This window comes from Cavia porcellus, unplaced genomic scaffold, assembly GCF_034190915.1.
Source record: "Cavia porcellus strain 051 isolate PalLab524CR breed Dunkin Hartley unplaced genomic scaffold, mCavPor4.1 scaffold_16, whole genome shotgun sequence".
NCBI lineage: Eukaryota > Metazoa > Chordata > Mammalia > Rodentia > Caviidae > Cavia > Cavia porcellus.
In genome coordinates this window covers 20250071-20269472 of record NW_026947499.1, presented here as the reverse complement: position 1 = coordinate 20269472, position 19402 = coordinate 20250071, and the positions used below count along the sequence as shown (strand labels likewise).

The window sequence follows — 19402 nt, the reverse complement described above, 5'->3', positions numbered from 1 at the left end:
CTGGGGATTAATTCCAAGGCTTTGTGCATGCTGGTGTTACGGTTTGTGTCTAAATGTACCCCCTATGCAGTCATAGGGCTTTTTCAGAGGTGGTTGAGTCTAGATGCTGGCATTAAGAGTGTATGACCATTAAATCAGTCCACTATTTGTTTTGGCACCACTCTGATCCCGGTAGACTGGATAAGGTAAAGGGCAAAAAGACACTGTTAAGGTCTGTTGTTGCTTTTGCTGTCTTCTGCCACCGTGAACAGTTGCCCCTCTGCTGTGTGCCACTGTCCTTTGGAGGAGCCTGCTGATTATGGACTGAAACCTTTACAAACAGTGAGCTAAATAAATCCTTCCTCCCTTAACTTCAGGCATTATTTGTCTCAGCAATGAAAGAAAAGTAACTAAGGCACTAGGCAAATACTCTACAAATGCGCTATGCCCCTAGCTCTGAAATTTTACTCTTAAAGGAGCATTCTGTTGAATCTTGAAACTTCTTTGGTCTTTGTGACCCATAGTTAAAACAAGTACCAAAATCTTGTAGAGCAGTACCTTTCAGAGTGAAGTTCTACAGACTGCAAGGTCTCACCAAAACCCTTTCATATAGTACTGTTTTCATAATAACACTAACATTTTTTTGTGCTTTCACTCTGCTAACTTTTGCTCTCATACTGAAAAGCAGATGTAAACTTGGTGAAATCCAGGTCCGGCACCAGATTTGTACTCAGTTACTGAACTTGTCACCACACACAGGCATTAAGCAAAAAAACAAAAAACAAACAAAAAAAACCCCTACAAAACAAAACAAAAAAATCCCAACAAAACAAAAAAAGCAAGAAAATTCCAAACAAAACAAAATGCAGGTTTCATTTTAAAGATATTATTCTTGAAGAGATAAATTATTAATCGTGTTTAAATCTCAAGCCTTGATTACTCTAATTTTACCTGCCCACATGAGAAAATGGGAAGTTAAAAGTACTTGTGTTTAATGTGTTCTGTACTCAAGTGTGAGGTAACCTTGAGATGAACACTGTGATTATTTTAAAATATTCATTTTTTTTTTGTTTTGTTTTTGTTTTTATCTTCTGAGATAGGGTCTTACTGTGTGGTCCAGTCTGGGGTTTTTTTGTCCCATCCCCCGCCCCCATACTGGGGATTGAACTTATAACCGCCTGCTTGTAAGGCAGGTGCTTATGCTGCTGAGCTAAATCCTCAGTCCCTCTAGTCTGGTTTTAAACTCTTGGCAATCCTGCCACTGTCTCTCAAATGGTGTAATCATTTCTGTTTGAGCTACCCTCACCCTCCCCATCATTTTTACTTGAGAATAGCTGGCGAACAAAGTATCGTATCTCAGCTTTGATGCTGGATGTTTCTTGTAAATAATAGTTTTTGTTGCTGGTGATAAAGTTGAGCTTTCAAGTGAATGTTAGGATTTTGGAAAACTTTTATTTGCCATTGGAAGCTTGGCAGCTTCTCATATTTAAAGAGCTTTGTGATGCAGTCATTGATGATATTAATATATATTATTATATGACTTACATATATTTTATAATAACAAGCTTTTGTAAAATTGAGCCAGTATTTTCCTTATGACTAATGCATGATATTACAAGATCATGGATAGGCAAAATATCTTTTAGAGATGTACAGTAGGCTGGTGATTTAGCTCAGTGGCATAAGCACCTGCCTAGCAAGCATAAGGTTGTGAGTTTGATCCCTGGTCCACCCCCCCAAAAAAAGTAAAGAAATATATATATAGAAATGTACAATAGATCAGTGGATTTTATTGGACCGAATAGGGGAGGTTTACTTATATAGTTTTAGCTTCTGCATTGAGCTGACTTTTTGGTAATTGGAATCGAATTCATGATCTCTCGCTTGCCAGGCAGGTACTGTGCTACTGAGCTATATCCCCAGCCCTGCAACTAATTTTGTGTTTGTGTTGTGCTAGGGATTAGGGTTGTGTATGCTAGGCAGGTACTCCACACCAGGTTATGTTCCCAGCCATTTTTTAGGGTATTACCAAAGAATACAGTTAAAGATTTATAAAACAGCGTTGCTTTTTGCAAGCATCTAGCTATTCAAAATCTGCCTTTTCATACCTCCATAGATTGAATACAGAAGAAGTGAAAGTCTAGTTGTCTCCTAAGCCAGGCATTAAACAAATACTAAGAAGTAGAAAACACTGGTAGGCTTTTTACTAATTTTTCTTTTGGCTTTGAAAAATGTCATTTTTTTCATTTTCAGTAAAAGTACTTTCCTCATATTAAGTCCTAGATTTACTGTTGTTTTTAGATGAATTAAATTTTTTTTTGTATTTCTTAGCTTTAATTCATTTAATGGAAGATAGCTTACATAAACCAGGGCTATTTGAGGTCATCAGTCATTTTTAGGAGCAGAAAGATGTTAGAGACTCCTTATTAAAACTTTTAAATCAGCTGGATGTAGTGGCACACCTGTAATCCCACCCCTGAGGAAGGCTGAGGCAGGAGGATAGCAAGTTAAGAGTCCTACCAAGCAACTTAGACCATGTCTCACAATAAAAAAATAAGAAGGGCTGGGCTGTAGGTTAGTGGTAGAGTACCCGAGTACTAGAAAAAACAAATGCCCAAAACTTTTAGTTTTAATAACTAGCTGAACATGAAACTGTCGTCCATCTTTAGACAAAAAAAACCTACTTGCATACCAAATGGCCAAATTTTTCTAAGAATTGGCTTAATTTTTGTCCCTAGAAGCATATTTGATAGTATTATGACATGTGCACCCTCAGACTTTATAATCTCATTCCAGGAAAAGCTTTTATGTCAGTCAACTCAGTGAATTAGAAAGGGCCAGAATGAAGTAATTGATTTTTCTGATGACTCAGGATGCATCTACTAAGCTGCTAGGGGGAGTCATGTTACCATCAGGGGAACAGGTTTTTTTTGTAGAAATTCGACTTGTATTCTATAGCACTTTCGTTTTTTTTTTTTATCGGTACCAGGGATCGAACTCACGACTGCCTGCTCACAAGGCAGGTACTTATGCCGCTGAGCTAAATCCCCAGCCCCTTGTTTTGTTCTTTAAGAGGGTGGGCTTTGGTTTTGTTTCTTTGTATTTCCATATCCAAGCACAGCATTTTATTTAGCTAGAGCCAGCATAGGTTATCCACATGCGCTAACGAGTTTCCAGACTTTGGAGAAGGGCCAGACCTTTGGGCAGCACAGAATCAGAGATTCCCAGTCCTGAGTCAGGCTCTGTGGTTGATCTGCCTCTCATTTTACTATTAATTGATTACTGATGTCCTCACCTGACACTTATCCAATAAAAATGGAATTTGATTGTTATTTAACTTACTTAGGATAACTTGATAGGAAATTTTTTTTTAATATCATTTCCTGGTATTTACCAAGCAAATGAGAATATTGGGCCAGGTAATCTACTCTGCTCAACCGATGCAATTTTCAAACCCTCCACAAAACTTTTAATGCTTTTCAGTTGGGAAGGGAAAATGTGTGTTATCTTATGAACAGTTTGCCAAAAAATATGTACACACTTTAGCAGTTCGTACTAACAAATGTCTAGAAGCTAATGGTTACCACTTTGAGTAGAACTAGAGGCCAAAGGTAACTTTTATTAATGTCATGATGTCTTGTTAAATTTAGTATTAAAATGTTTATACAAATTTTTCTTTTCCTGATGTATACATTTTTGGGGTGGACCTTTGTATATTAAAAATTCCTGTACTTCAATATTTTTTTTAAGGCAAGAAGAGGAGCGAGGTCGAGTATACAACTACATGAATGCTGTTGAGCGAGATTTGGCAGCCTTAAGGCAAGGGATGGGACTAAGCAGAAGATCCTCAACTTCCTCAGAGCCAACCCCTACTGTAAAAACCCTCATCAAGTCCTTTGACAGTGCATCTCAAGGTAATTCTCTGTCCGTTGTACCAAGGGTATATAGTTGTATCACTTATCATATGTCTTCTGGTATGATAGAAGATAAAAATCCATGAAAATTCTTAATAATTGTCAATGAGATCATCTTAATAAAGGCAAATTTTATTCTCTAGCCTCATTTTTTCCCCATTTATAAATGGCAGCACCATTCTAGCCGCCATTCTATTCATACCTAATTTATCCTTAGCAAGTTTTGTTTGATTCAGTCTTCAACATAGATCTTTGCTCAGTCTGCTTCTTCCTTTGGTTGGTTGGTTGTTTTTATTGAAACAGGGTGTCATTACGTAGTTCTGGCAGTCTTGAACTCACTATAAAGCCTAGGCTGGAATTGAACTCAAAGCAATCTTCCTGCTTCAGCCTTTCCAGTGCTGAGATTACAGCCATGTGCCACTATACCTGGCCACGTCTGCTTCTTTCCATCTCTAATGACACAGTCTGTTTAGTTCAAGCTCCTATCAGCTACTCAATTCAGTAACCTCCTAATTAATCTTCCCATTTCATTTCATAATAGGCCTTTTTTGCTTAAAATCATTTAATTACCACATGAGATTTGGAATGAGATTTAGACCAACGGGTATTGCAAATTTTGACCTCTGCCTAACCTCCTGCCTCAGCTTGACCACTCTTCCTCCATCCACAACTACACTGTGCCTCATATTTGGAAGCACATCAAAATCAGGCCTTTTTATTTCTGTTTTTTTAATGATTAAGGATGAAGTAGATCTTGAAGCCCTGATATTAAATATATCTGAAATCTTTTATAACAAGTTTTTTTAAAGTACATAGAGAGCTATATTATTTTGGAATTAAATTACAAGAAAGTTACCTCAGAACTGCTGTGAGTAGATACTTCTTTGTAATATTATGAGGTAAGATAAAATGAAGACTTAACACGTTAGTCTGGTTATATAGTAATGACTTATATATGAAATTAAAACTGCAACTATGCACAATGGTAACAAAACAGGCTTTGCTGATCTTTAAAAATTTATATATATATTATTTTAAAATAAGATACATCTAAATGACCCAGAAATTGCACTCCTAGTTATAAAAGAATCAAAAGGTGTTTAAACTAATAAATATTAATAACATTCCTGTTCACAGTAACCTCGAGAAGAAGGAAGATGAATAGATAAACAAAATGTGTTATATCTATATCATGAATATTATTCAGCCATAAGAAGGAATGAAGTTCTGTTAGATGCTACAACATGAATATGATTTTATGCTAAGTTGTAATATTATGCTAAGTGAAAGAAGCCAGACATAACAGACCACATATTATAAGATGGCATTTATATGGAGTATTCAGAACGTTTTAGTTCATAGAGACAGAAAACAAATTGGTGATTGCTAGGGGCTGGGGGAGGGTGAGAGAGACTTACTTAATAGCTGCTGTGTTTCCTTTTGGCTTTGTTTAGGCTAGATAGAGGTGATAGTTGTACAGTATTGTGAATATTCTAAATAACACTGAACTATACATTTAAAAATGGTTAGTTTAGGATCAGGAATATAGGTCAATGGCATAAGCACCTGCTGAGTTCAATTCCTGTTAACAAAATAAATAAATAAATAAAGGTTAGTTTAGGGGCCAGAGATATATTTCAGTGGCACAGCACCGGCCTGGCAAAAGCAAGGTTGTGATTTCAATCCCCAGTAAAAAATAAAAAAGGTTTTGTGTTATATGTATTTTATCTTAGTAAAAAAGAGAATCTTTAAAAATGTCAATTTTAAATATAAGCACTTGGCTTATAAAAGGGCCCATAATGGTCTGCTTCATCTTTGCCACATTGATGTTCGTTTGTATGTCCCATTTTGATTTTGATTCAGCTTCAAATGAATAACCATGTTTATGTGGCCTTTACTAAAAACCATGCTAAGATCAAGTATCTGGAAATTAATAAGTGAATGAATTGGGTAAAACTACTTTTGAATAGTTCAATCTAGAGAGAGATACTGTTATGCAAACACATCTGTGTGTTAAGTGCAAATCAGAAGATGTGTATGGGGTAAAGTGATCACTTCGTAGGAGAAAGTGAGATGAGGTGAGCAGTTCACTAGTTTTAGTTAATACACAGTTACTGAACATTAGTTACTACATAAAGCTCCTCTCTTCTCCCCTCCTCTCACTTTTGATACTTGAGTTGAACCCAGGGCCTTCACACTGAGCTCCACTCCTAGGCTTTTTAAAAGTATTGAGATAGAGTCTGTTTAAATTGATCTTTTGTCGAGGCTGGAACTGAACTTGGGTTCTCCTGCCTCTGTCTTCCAGAGTGGAGTTATGGGCATGTATCACCACACCCACCTCACTGTTGAGATTTTTAAATTTTAATTTAATTTTTTTCTGATGCTAGTGATTGAACCCAGGAGCTGTGCGTACTAAGTTAAGTGCTGTACCACTGAACTATACTCTTGGGTTGGGGTTTTTTCTTTTGCGGGAAGGAGGGATATTTGAATTTCACTAGTTTATGAATCTTGTTAGCATACTACATAATTAAATAGCAAAACTGAAATTACTGACTTGTGAAAGCAAATATCTGTCTCTCAGGGAATAGCCATGAATGTTTAGCTGGGTTAGGCATCAGCTGAAACATTTCTATGGGGATTTGAGAATATTGGTTAAACTGGTGAATCCTGACGAGTTGTGGTGGTGCACACCTGTAATCTCAGCACTCAGAAGGTGGATGCAGGAGAATTGCCAAGAATTTGAGGCCAGCATGGACTACATAGTGAGTTCAAGATCAGCCTGTACTACATAGCAAGACCCTGTCTCAAAAAGCAAAACAAACCAAAAACCCCCTACAAATTTGGTGAGTCCTTAAACAGAGGCCAGTTAAGAAAGCCTTTTATTGCATTCATTATGTATGTACTTGTTTTTATAGTACCAAACCCTGCTGCAGCTACAATTCCTCGAACACCTCTGAGTCCAAGTCCCATGAAAACCCCTCCTGCGGCGGCTGTAAGTCCCATGCAGGTAAGTTCCCAGGGCTGCTGAAGGCTACAGGGACTCATAGTCTGAAGTTAACTCCTCTACTTCAAAATCATTCACACATGTATCAGGAAGGCAGATAACTACTCAAAAGGATATATTTGGGATTTGTTTCGTAAAGCACTGTGAATATCTTTAATTGAGATAATGTTATAGTATATTTCTGAAAAACTAAAATACCTCTCAAAGTATAGTTGTCATGTAGCAGCTTCTGCTGGATAGCAAATATTTCAAAACTTACTGGCTTAAAATGGCAATTTTATTATTTTCCATTACTTTGGGTTGGCTGTGTGGTTCATTAGTAGCTGTGCCTGGGCTCACTCCTATACCTGTGCTTACCCGGATTATGGCCTGGGGTCTGAGTTCAGCAGGATGCTAGGCGGTGCTCTCAGAATCTTTCTTTTTGGACCTTTACTCACCATGCTTTTCATAGCTCCAGGAGATCCTTCCAGATCCCGGTGTGGAATTTGAACAGTGAAACTTCTGGCTTTTTCTTTTGGTCCAAGCAAGTCACAGGGTAGCTCAGATTCAGAGCGGGAGGAATCTGCACAAGGCATGAGTTTAGAGATGTGTCATCTTGGTCTAGTACAAGGACATCGCTGATCCCTGTTGTTGTGAGAATGTAGACCAGAAGCAGGATAGGTGGCTGTTCTCTGGGATGCTCCAGAGGTTCTCTTATTGTGTCTCTTTTTGTTTTCTTTTGGGTACCAGCAATTGAACTTGATCTTGTGCTTGCCTGGCAACTTATTGCGTCCTTTATCCAGCCACTTTTAGAAGGTATGGCTGAGAGGGATTATTTCCACATAGATGAGAGCAACCAAAGGAGAGAAAGCCCCAAACTCAGTATCCTGTGATATAGCCTTGACCATTTTGTCCCTAAAGTAATAGCGCCTGGAAACATTGTCAGCTGTTGGCTATATGTTTTTTTGGTAAACTTTATAATTTCCTATCACGTTTAGAGTAAAATTGGGCTCTTTCTGCAATTGTGGTGTTCAAAGTCAGTGACTTTGTATTTGTGTGTATATGCAATATTTTGTGTCTTAATTTAAAAAGAAAGCAAAGGGGAAATCCCATATTTGACCTGCAGATTTAATGCTCTTTATGCACTACTTTTTTTTTGTGGATTTCTTTGGGTACTGAAGATTGAACTCACGACCTTGTGCTTGCCAGGCAGGCACTTATGTCCTTGAGCTAAATCCCTGAGCCTACCTCTTTATGCACTGTTAATCAGACTTTTTCTAAAAACTCAAAGATGTAAATAAAGGTAAAGCATTAGTCCCAAGCATCATAAACTTCTAATAAGGTGAGGTTTCTGTAAGTAATGTTGATCAGTTCAAGTTTAATGTTCAAGGCATTATTTTTTAAATCATTTAAAGACAGGACATGGAAAATCTCATTTCTATAGATTAAAAAAAGCTAAAACTAATAATTTCAAGTGACATTCGGTAACTTTTTAATGCATGATTAGTACAGTGGTTCTCATACCTGTGTATAAAAACCACTTTAAACACACAGATTCCCAGGCCTCATTGTAGTGAACCACCTCTGGGGACTGGGATTGTTAGTTTTTTCATAACTCCCTGGGTGGGAACTCTGCTGACCATGAAGAAGCAACAGCTGCTATCACAAACAACTAGAAAGCTGGAAAAAATATAGGAAGCAGTTATTTTCAGACATTATATGTACCGTAAGCACTGCAAAACTATGGTGTCTGAAAAAAGTTAAGAGATAAAAGGAAGTCCCACTACAGGTCACATTCTTTTCCTAGAGGCAATTTCCAGACAATGGTGTGAACCCACCTGGAACAGAATAGAGGAAAACAATTAGATCAGAGGGAACATGAATCAACATTCAAGGTCAGTGTCCCTGAGAGGAGGGAGTTACATAGTGAAAGTGTTTAGAACTCTGCAAAGGCATATCTTTTTTGGGAGGAGAGGGCTTCTTGAGACAGGCTGTCAATGCGCAGTTCAGGGTGGCCTTGAGCTCACTTAGTAGCCCAGGCTGGTTTTGAACTTGGAGCAGTCCTCCTGCCTCAGCCTCCCGAGTGAGTGCTGGGATTACAGGAATGAGCCACCATGCAGAGGCATCTTTTTAAGTTTTTGCATGAATGTCAACTGGAACTTTAATAGATAAAACTCAAGAATAATTTTCCAGGAATAGCTCCCAGTTACAAGGAGCTATCACAAACACTTCCTATATTTCACATAGTTAATGCAAAATAAAGCCTTCCCACAGAGAAAACTTCAGGCTGAGTTGGGTTTGTTTTTGTTTTTTGGGTTTTTTTTTTGTACCAGGAATGGAACTCAATGACCTTGCTTCCCAGGCAGTTACTGTGCTGCTGAGCTGTATCCCTGGCCCCCATTTTTTTTTTTTTATGTTGAGTAAATTTTTTAAAAATTTTATTTTGAAAGTTACAAAAGTACAAGAGAACAAGACAGAACAGTCAATAGAGACAATGCAGTAAAACTGGTACAGAACTTCACAGTAGGATACTGGAATGGTAGTAATAGGTACTATGGTATATCTTATTATCTTCACAATAGTTGTCCAGTCAATTAGGTATACCGAAATCAAACCAAAAGCAGAACATTATAAAAACCAGTTAACCAAAAGCAGAACATTATAAAAACCAGTTGAGAGTACTGAATAGAGCAAAAGAAACAAAACAGTGAAAACAACCTTTGCCTTCAAACAGAAGACAGAAGGAAATCCCCCCATATTTGCTGTATTGCATACAGTCATCCTTCCAAGACATGCTGAGACATCTATCCCCAGTAGTGGGGGGTGGGGAGGAGCATGTTTTGATTCTCAGCCCACACCAGTAGGCTCATGGGAGCCACTGGTTCTCCTCCTGGCCCACGCTGGGGACACTTACCAAGAGGGCGGACGAATAAGCTGCGTAAGTCCCACCATGGCCAGATCTCAGGAACACTGGTTCTCCTCCTAGCCAACACTGGGGCGCTTCCCCAGTTTGTTTTTATAGTGAGTTCAATCAAACTTCCATGGTGGCTGTACTGGGAGCGCACGCAGTGCGGATTTCTGACCATTCCGCGCTGTGCCGGGAGCGCGGGAAAGGTGGGCGGCGTGGACCCTGGTGAGTGCTGGGGACCCCGCGGCTGCTGGGGTTGGCCAGAGAACGTCTTGGAACTGGGCAGTGCCTGCCACCACGGGGACATCAATATCACAGAGTCTGGTGGCAGCCATCTTACAGTTGGGCAGAACCTACAGCTCGGTGGCATCACTGAGTCCCCCTGTAGGAGGGCTGGTGAAAGGCATCTTGAAATTGGGCAGAGCCTGAGTATGTGTTGGCTTCAGCGTCATAGAGAGAACTAGTGGGAGACATCTTGGATTTGGGCAGTTCTGCTGTTCTGGTGCTCCTGTCACAGAGAGGTCTGGAAGAGAACAGCTGGGATTTGGGCAGGACCCTGTGCCATAGTGACATTAGTCAGCTGCTTCTGGTACAAAGAGAACCGGCAGGAGCTACTGGGGCTAAACCAAGCCTCTGCTTGGGGCCCAACAAGCAGATAACAAAATAGTCACAACTCAGTGACATCCAGAAAGTACAGCCTAATTTACGGATTGACTGGCGCAGAGGCTGGAGACTAGCCTGTACCACCCCTGCATCCCAGCCTACCCCAGATAACAGCAAATTGAGGAGGACAGCAAAAACTCAAGTCAGCACGCTTCTGAAAGGCCCTAAGCAATTCGGAGAGGGCCATAGAACCCCAGGACAGTCTGAAAGAAACCAGAAACATGACAAGAGATAAAAATAAAAAAAATCTCCAGCTAAGATGAGAAAATAAGCCCAGGAGAAGTAAACACCAAAGAGAACAAGCACAGTAACCATCCATTGCTTGACACAGCATCAGCCGAAATTAAAAAGTACCTTCATGATCTCATAGAAGAATTTAAAGCTGTACTCCTGATTCAAGTGAGGCAAGATATAAAGAGATTAATTAAAGAAATGACAAGCCCCGCCCAAGAGAACACAGACGGAAGAACTGAGGAAATCAGAAAAGAAAGAGAAACTTCTGAAGAAGAATTTAAACATAACTTAGAATGCATGAAACAGATCCAAAGAGAATACCAGGAAACTAAAAACTCCATTGAACACTGGCAAAATGCCTTGACAGAAACTAAAGACAGCCTTCTGAAACTTGAAGAGAGATTTATGGCATATGATCATGAAAGAAAAAGCCTCTTAAAAATAACAAGGAATCAGAAAGAAGCAATTCAAAAACTAGAAGATGACAAAAAGATACATAACTTAAGAATAAAGAATGTGAGTGAGGAAGCAGGAGCAACCAATAGTGAAATACAAAGAATATTCACAGATATATTAAAGCAAAATTTCCCATATTTAGCAAAAAGAAATGATATCCAGATAAAAGAGGCATATAGAACACCAGCTACCTACAACCAAAACAGATCTACGCCTAGACATATAATAAAGATTCCAGAAATCCACCAAAAGAACAGAATATTAAAAGCAGCCAGAGAAAAGATGCAGATTACCTACAATGGGAAAACTATCAAAATAACAGCAGACTTATCAACACAAACTCTTAAGTCAAGAAGGGAGTGGAGAGAAATATTCCAAGTCCTGAAAGAAAATGATATGCAACCGAAGCTCATATACCCGTCAAAACTCTCTCTCAAAATTAATGGAGAAATAAGATATTTTCAAGACAAGGAGGAACTGTGGGAGTTCATGGCCACCAATCCAACCCTACAGAGAGTGCTGAAGGACATTACAGAGAAGGAGAGGAAGAGATACCAGGATTCCAGCAACAGTGGCAGAGAGGCCTCAGTGAACGGGGCAGACAGTGGAATGAGGGAATAAGGTGGACAAATTATAGCAGAAAAGTGGAGTAACAGACATGAGGCAGAGACGGTAAGCTATAGTCTTTAGTATAGACAGCTCTGAAACTCTATAAAAAAAAAGAAAAAGGTAGAGGTCATTGTTAATGGTATATAAGGATTTAAAAGACATAGTAGTCTTATTGACATATTTAGTTTGAATTTAATATATACTGGTCTGTCCACTCATGTCAGATTTGAGGGCACAGACATCTTGACCCCAAAATAGCAGGTTATACCATGGTAACTATCCTTACTTTCCTATTAACTTAAACTGAAATCCTACAATACTTGCATTGTCTTACTGTGACTGATCTTAATTGAATCTGAATCATAAGACAATGGGTTGGCCATGGCTGATTTTATTTGAAATTGGTATGCTTGTTAGTATCAACCCTAAAAGTAGAGGCCACTACTCTGAGGATGACAAGATGTAAAGATATCCATACTGGTATTAATTAGTAACAGCTCCCAAATCCTACAGTGCTGTCAAAGTTAAGTTTTTATAAAATTATGTGATACTATATTTAACTATAATAAGCCAGTGTGGTGGTCAAATCTATTGAAAATAACAAGAGAAAACATAGTAACTACGGAAGATCATCTATATTGTGGTCTTATATGTCTTATCCATTGCATGTTTTGCTAGGAAATTGTTTTGCTGTCTTGCTATGACTTGGTATTCCCTATAATACAGAGAGGATGGATATATATGTAGAAATTCACACATGGGTTTTTTTTTTCTTCTTTTTAATTATTTACGGGAACAGATTATATAATGCAAGATGTAATGAACAGATACTCTGAGGAAGAGACGCTAAGAAACCCGAGGCTAATTTTGTAGCATTATGATAGAAATTCTAGCAATACTATTGTTCACTGATTAGAATGACATTGGACTGGTTTCTTGAGTTCAATTTCAGCATATGTAGAGATGGGGACAGCTATCACAAAGAGAATGAGAAATGCGATGGTAGTTACTATTGTCTTCCCTAATTTGGAACTTGAGGACCAAAAAAGCCTCCAATGATTTGATTAGTTCTATAATATACAATAAGTATATAAGGTGGGTGAAGATGGGGACAACTATTTGTAAGAAACTAGAGACAATTAGATAGACAGTGAAGATCTCCAGTGGGCTTGCTGCGAAATCTGTATTTCTTTAAATTGTTTTTTTAACTGCTTTGTTCTGTTTTGATATGTTTAATCTTACCCTCTTTGAGATATAAAACAAATGTGTAGGACTGATAACCATATTACTGAGCTCTTGTTCGATCATAGAGCAGAAGGGTTTGTAGTGTCACTTTATGAATGTCATTCTAAATACTTTAATTCTGTAACATGAACAGCTATTTCTAAGATGACAATGTGTAACTTATCAACCAGCAATTTCTTACCGTTTGTTTTTCTGTAAGTTTGTATTATTTCTACCCTTTTTTATCTCCATGTATTCTTTTGTTTCCTTTTCTTTAAATAAAAAAAAAAAAACAACTTTCATGGCAGAAATAATTCTAATCCTATACAAAGCTTCTCAGAAAACAGAAAAAAATGAAGCTTTTTCAGTTTATGTTTTCAGTGTCATGTAGCAGAAACAGAAACATTGCAAAGAAAGGCAACTACTAACCAATATCTGTTATGAATGAAGATGCAAACTTAACATGTTAGCAAATTGAATCTAGCAATTTTTTAAAAATTTTATGAGAATAAAACTAGACAAAACAGTAAAACCAATCAAAACGAAACAGTGAAAGCGATACAAACTTCAAAACAAAATAATCTGTTATCTTCAAAATAGCTGTCCATGCCATCAGATATAATTAAATCAAACCAAGCAAAACAATAAGACCAATCAAAACAACAATAAAATGATAGAGTATTTTAAAACAAAATAATAGGGAATTGATGCTGGCTACTACCTTCCCTTTTTAGATGTTTCCTCCCTTTTCACTTTCACAATATCTATTGTACGTCTTCGACCCCCACCAACTCAGTTTTTATACTAAGCAGACAACATGAAGTTCACCTGTGTGAGTCTAACCCATTTCACCCAAGAGCATGATAACATGTTGCATCTATTTACCTATAAGACCTCATGATTATTCTTTATAGCTGAGTAGTTTTCCAGTATATAAAAATACCGTTACCTTTTTTACCTATTCTGTGGTTGATGGGCAAGCTATCCCTGCTTTTTCTGGTTCCTTGTCACACGGAGCATTGTTTTCTCTCCTTTAACTTTCAATCTGTGAATTTCCTTTTGAGTTAATGTGTTTCTTGTATACCACATATTGATGAATCTTGTTTCTTGATCCACTCTGCCTGTTTCTTTTCATTGGTGGATGAAGGCCGTCTACATTTATGGTTATGGCCAACATGCACTGGTTCATCTCTGCAGTGCTTTTTTCCTGACATTGGCTCTCTACCTGTGTTCCCCTTCCATTCAGTTGTTTGTACCACTTGGTGATTCTACTTTGCAGCTGTTCCTGGAACAATGGTCATTTTTATCTCTCTCTAGAATATCCTTCAGTATTCTTTATAGGGTTGGTTTGATGGACATGAATTCCTTCAGTTGTCTTTGTGTGTGTGTGTGTGTGTGTGTGTGTGTGTGTAAGTACCTTATTTTTGTATCCATTTTGAAAGATAATTTTGCAGGTACTTCAGTCTTGGTTGTAAGTTGTTTTCATTCAGGACTTGTAATTCTTCACTCCAAGCTCCTCTTAACTTGATGCTTTGTGTTGAGAAGTCTGTCGTGATTCTATTGGTTTTTCCTTTATAGGTGATCTGTTTCTTTTCTCTTAATAGCCTTTAATATTCTGTTCTTGAGCAGGTTGTGGTTGGTGCACATCTGTAATCCCAGGACTCAGGAAGCTGAGGCAGGAAGATAGTTATGAGTTCGAGAACAGATGACTGGGTTGTAGATTTGTTCTGGTTAGCCTAGTTGGAGTTCTGTATGCCTCACTTATCTGTATGTCAGGTCCTTTTCCCATGCTTGAGTTTTCAGCTATTACTTCTATAAATCATCTCTTTATGTCATTTGTGTTGACACCTGCTTTTTTACTGACATCTATCATTCTTAAATTATTTTTCTTTGTGTCATCTTGCAGCCGTTGAATTGTTGTTTCCTGGTTGAGATCTGTTGTGATCACTAGCTGCCATCCTGTCTTCAAGGTCTGAAAGTCTATCTTTAGTTTCTTTTGAGCAGTTTTGTCAGCTTTCCATGGAATTTTTAATTTCCTGGATATCTCTTTGAATCTGTTTCATGCATTCCAATTCTTCTCTACATTGTTCAAAGTTTCCCTCATTTTCTTATGCTCCTTTTTTTTTCTATCTTTAGATAAGCATGGCAACCCTTTTATTATGTTTGTCATTCCTTCTTTTGAGATATTATTTCTGATCTGATTTCTTTTGCAGCCTTATTGGGTTTTGTCCTAGATCCCTGATCTCCCAAACGAATGTACGGCTGGGGTTAAATAAAAAAAGACAAATTGTATGATTTTTAGGGCTCCAGGAGGGTCAAAACTCTTTAATTAAGCTAGAAGCTTCTAAGGTAAAGACAAAGGATTCTCTGGATCAGTGTACTTATATTAGGACAAAGGACAAAGGGTGCAGGCAATGAGCAGGACCTTGGGAGTCACTTCAAGGATGTCTCCAAGTAATGAATCAAGTCAATTCAGTAGTACTGTCTTATCATGAAGACATGGTAGAAGTGAGACTGTAGGAGTGATCTTTGCAGCTGCAGTCTCTACCTTGTTAATTGGGGTTGGAGCCAGAGTGTCCACAGTTATGGCCTTATCTTGCCCTTTGAGGTATCTCTGGCCTCATAGGCCACTTCAGGCCTCAGCCAAGACCATTGATTCATAGAGGTTCACTTACTATGAATCAACTCCCCTCGCCAGGGAAGAGGGTTCTCCTGGTTTGCACTGGCTACCCCCAGAGAGTTCTGATGGCAGCGCACATGTGCATGAGGGCTTGGCTGACTGCTTCTCTCTGCCCATACTGGCTACTCGTGGGAGAGTCCCTGTGGTAGCTGGATTGCACATGGGGACTGAGTTGGCTGCTTCTCCTCGCCCATGCTAGTTACCTGCAGGAGAGTCCTGATGGTGGCTGAATCTAGCAATTTTAAAATTGACAGTTTACCATTACCAAGGATGGCATATCCCAAGAATGTGAGGTTAAAATTTACCTTCAAAGGATAAATGTGTGTGTGTATACATACATTCATATACATTTCATATACATACATATTTAATTTTAATATCTATACCAAAAATTTTACATCTATTTATGGTAAAACTTCAGTAAAGTAGGAATACGAATCAGTCTTGAAGAAGACCACTATGGAAAGTCTACAGCTAGCATCACACTTAGCAGATTAGAGATGAATCCTTTACCTCAGTGATCAGGAACAATACAAGGATACTCACCACTTTTTTCTTTTCACAACACACACACACACACACATACATTTTGCTGAAACTTCTGCTCTGTGCAGTGAGGGAAAAATAAAACAAGTAGATAAATTGAAATTGGTGGTAGACTTAAACGTACAGGCTAACACTAGGAAACTTTTAGATAAGGGCATTTCACAGAGAAAATCTTTATAACCTTTGAAAATGTAGAGATTTCTTATTTAGAATACTTAAAAGCATGAACTGTAAAAGCAAATTGATAAATTGGGCTTAAAAATTTAAAACTTGGGGCTGGGGATTTAGCTCAGCGGCATATGCGCCTGCTTTGCAAGTGTGTGGTTGTGAGTTCGATCCCAGGTACCGATAAAAAAGAAAAAGACAAAAAAAATTTAAAACTCGTTTAAAGACGTTAAGAAAATATGAAGACAGCAAGATATTGTGTGCACACATAATCCTAGCACTGTGGGAACCTAAGGCAGAAGGACTGAAAGTTTGGACCCAGCCTGGGCAATTTAGCAGCTTAATGAGTCTCTGCCTTAAAATAGAAATTTTTTAAAAAAGAGTACTGGAAATATAACCAAGTATGAAGCTCTTGGTTCAATCCTCAGTACTGCCCCATCCCCAAAAATGATTTGAAAAGCCCCCTCTTAAGAAAAGATGTGCATGTGACCATAAGCACTAGAAAAGATATTCAACATCGTTAAGTCGTCAGGGAAATGGAAATTAAGTCTACAGTGAGCGGATAAGCTACTCCCTTGAGAATTGCCAAAATTAAAGTCTAATAATAGCAGGTATGGTAAAGATGTAGAGAAGTTGGACCTACTGCACATTTCTACTGGAGTATGAAATGAGTGCTAGAAGATAGCTAGATTTTTGTTTAAAAAAGGCTAGAATATAGCACAAGGAAAAGTATATATAAAATATTCAATGTTTTACAAGTTTTAAGTATTTGCAGTGCATATTTTAGGTTGCTTCTGTATGTATAAGTATGGAGATTTAGGAAGCTGTTAGTAACAAAGCTGTTGCTAGTAATACTGAATTAAAAATGACATGTACTTAGGCACTTATGGACTTAGCAAATGAATAATAGAGTTGAGATCTATTCAGAATCAAGGTATGAATGATTAATAAAACTACAATAGGGGCACATCTGTATTTCCTTTTGGATCTTGTATTTAGTGAGTTGACATGTGAATTGAATTTAAAAATTCAAAACTAGTAGTTGTCAGGGATCTGTAATGGATTCTGGAAGGGGAAAGATAGTATGGCTGTAAAAGGGCTACAGACAGAATCTCTTTGGTGACAGAGGTTTTCTGTGTCACTACTGTCTCAATATCCTGGCTGTGATACTCTGCTCTAGATTGATAGATTTTACCCCTGTGGAAAACAGTGAAGAGTACATGTGAATCTATAGTTACCTTATTTAAGAAATTTAATTTTTAAAAAGCCTGTTGATCATATTATATATCTGTAGTGTATATTTTGTCCGTACTGGTACAGTGTGGAAGGAGTTATGTAAATTTATAACTAAATACTTACTGTCTGTGAGTCTCAGTACTAAGTTTAACCTAACTTTAATACTGTTCATCTTGTGATTTCAGAGACATTCCATAAGTGGACCAATCTCAACGTCCAAGCCCCTCACAACCTTGTCAGATAAGAGACCAAACTATGGGGAAATCCCTGTTCAAGGTATATCTAATATGTCACAGCATTTTTCTCCCTCTCTCTCCTTTCCTCCTTCCTTTCCATCCTCCCTCCCTCCTCCTGTGTGTATATTAAATTTTGGATTTTGCTGGCTGCTTTGATCAGTTTAATTGTTATTTTCTTTGTTCTTGACATTATTTCAACCAATAATGTCTTAATTACATGGGAAAATAAGTCATTAACAAATGCAACTTCTATAGCAGTTCTTTTATAACATTGTAGTAAATGTTAGAGAGTGTGTATCATCTGTTGGCACTGTTGCACAGGGTATGTGACAGAACGGTGCCATTTGGACATATTCCCAATTTTAACTGTCTTATCCAGAGCCTCACTGGAGAGGTTTGGTTTGAATAAAGGCTTGAAAGAGAACATGAGAAGAGCCATCTAAATGGGGAATAGCCAGGATGAGGTCCCTAAATCAAGAGTGTGCCAAGTGCTGGATGGCAAGGATGCCCATGTGTCTTGGCAGACTGAGTAAAAGAGAAAGGGATGAGATATCTGTGTGAATTTTTTCTTAATAACAAGTGGCTAAAAATGATAGACCTTAGTAATATATAAGTAAAAGATTTTAGGCAGCAAACTGCTGTAGGATTTTGCTTGTTGCCAGCAAATAGCTGCACAAAAGCATCTATATTTTGTGTCCTGGACATCTTGAAAGAGCTACATTCATTCATTGAGGGCAACAAAGATAGAAACTAGTGGTTCAGAAACATTCCACCTCTGCTACCAGCCATGTGTATCCTGGTTCTATCAAAAACTCAAGAGTTTTGACCTGTGTGCTGTGTCACCATACTCAAAGCCAGGAGCCAGGCACATTATATCCGTTGCTACTGTTTGAGAGCCTTGGTTCTAGCTTGACCATGGCTCTCTAATGATAGCCTGAAAAGTCCAGTAGGAGGGACCCACATCTGGGGGTTTCTGGGTAATCCTGAGAGTATCAGGTTCCCATGACCCAGGTGACCTCTAAGAAGTGACTCAGACCCTTACTCAGGGTCTTAGGAGCAATCCCAGTCTGCAGCAAACTCTTATTGCCTCTCAGTTCTCCATGACTACATTCTAGACTAATTTTGCTGGAGCCACAGTGGGCGAGGTTTACTAGGGAAAAACCAGCCTTACTTGAGGCACTTTTTAAAACACAGAATCCTAGGCCATCCAAGAAAGGGAGCTTGAAAATTCCATTTCCCCAAACACCCCAGCTGACTTTTAGGAATCAGCTTAGAAAATAGGACAAAAAATTAAAACCATTTAGTTATTTCTGTTTTCTTGGCTTTTGTGGGTGAAAAATGAGTGTAGAAGGTTTGTGGGCCAAGGTTATTTAAGACAGACTAAATGCCTTAAGAGTCTGTTCCTGGCTGTCCTTCCTTTATTATCTGGTGATTTATCCATTGGGCATACATATGTGTCTACGGCTTGTGTCATGGCTGTTCTCATTCCTACTTGAGCCTCTTATAATGCCTTAACAGGGTTTAGTATGTTGCAAATGCAGCTGGCAGGGAAAATATTTTAAGTGAATT

The 19402-nt window shown here is 38.2% G+C and overlaps 1 protein-coding gene across 4 annotated transcripts in view; it reads left to right on the top strand.

The window, feature by feature from the left end:
• Specc1l (sperm antigen with calponin homology and coiled-coil domains 1 like) overlaps nt 1-19402 on the top strand; it is a 150289-nt gene that overhangs the window by 77952 nt on the left and 52935 nt on the right. For all 4 annotated transcript variants that reach the window (XM_013141945.3, XM_003477962.5, XM_013141948.3 and 1 more), the window contains 3 exons: nt 3730-3893; nt 6809-6900; nt 17783-17873. In XM_013141945.3, the coding sequence (XP_012997399.1) occupies nt 3730-3893; nt 6809-6900; nt 17783-17873 (347 nt within the window). The remainder of the gene's footprint in view (nt 1-3729; nt 3894-6808; nt 6901-17782; nt 17874-19402) is intronic.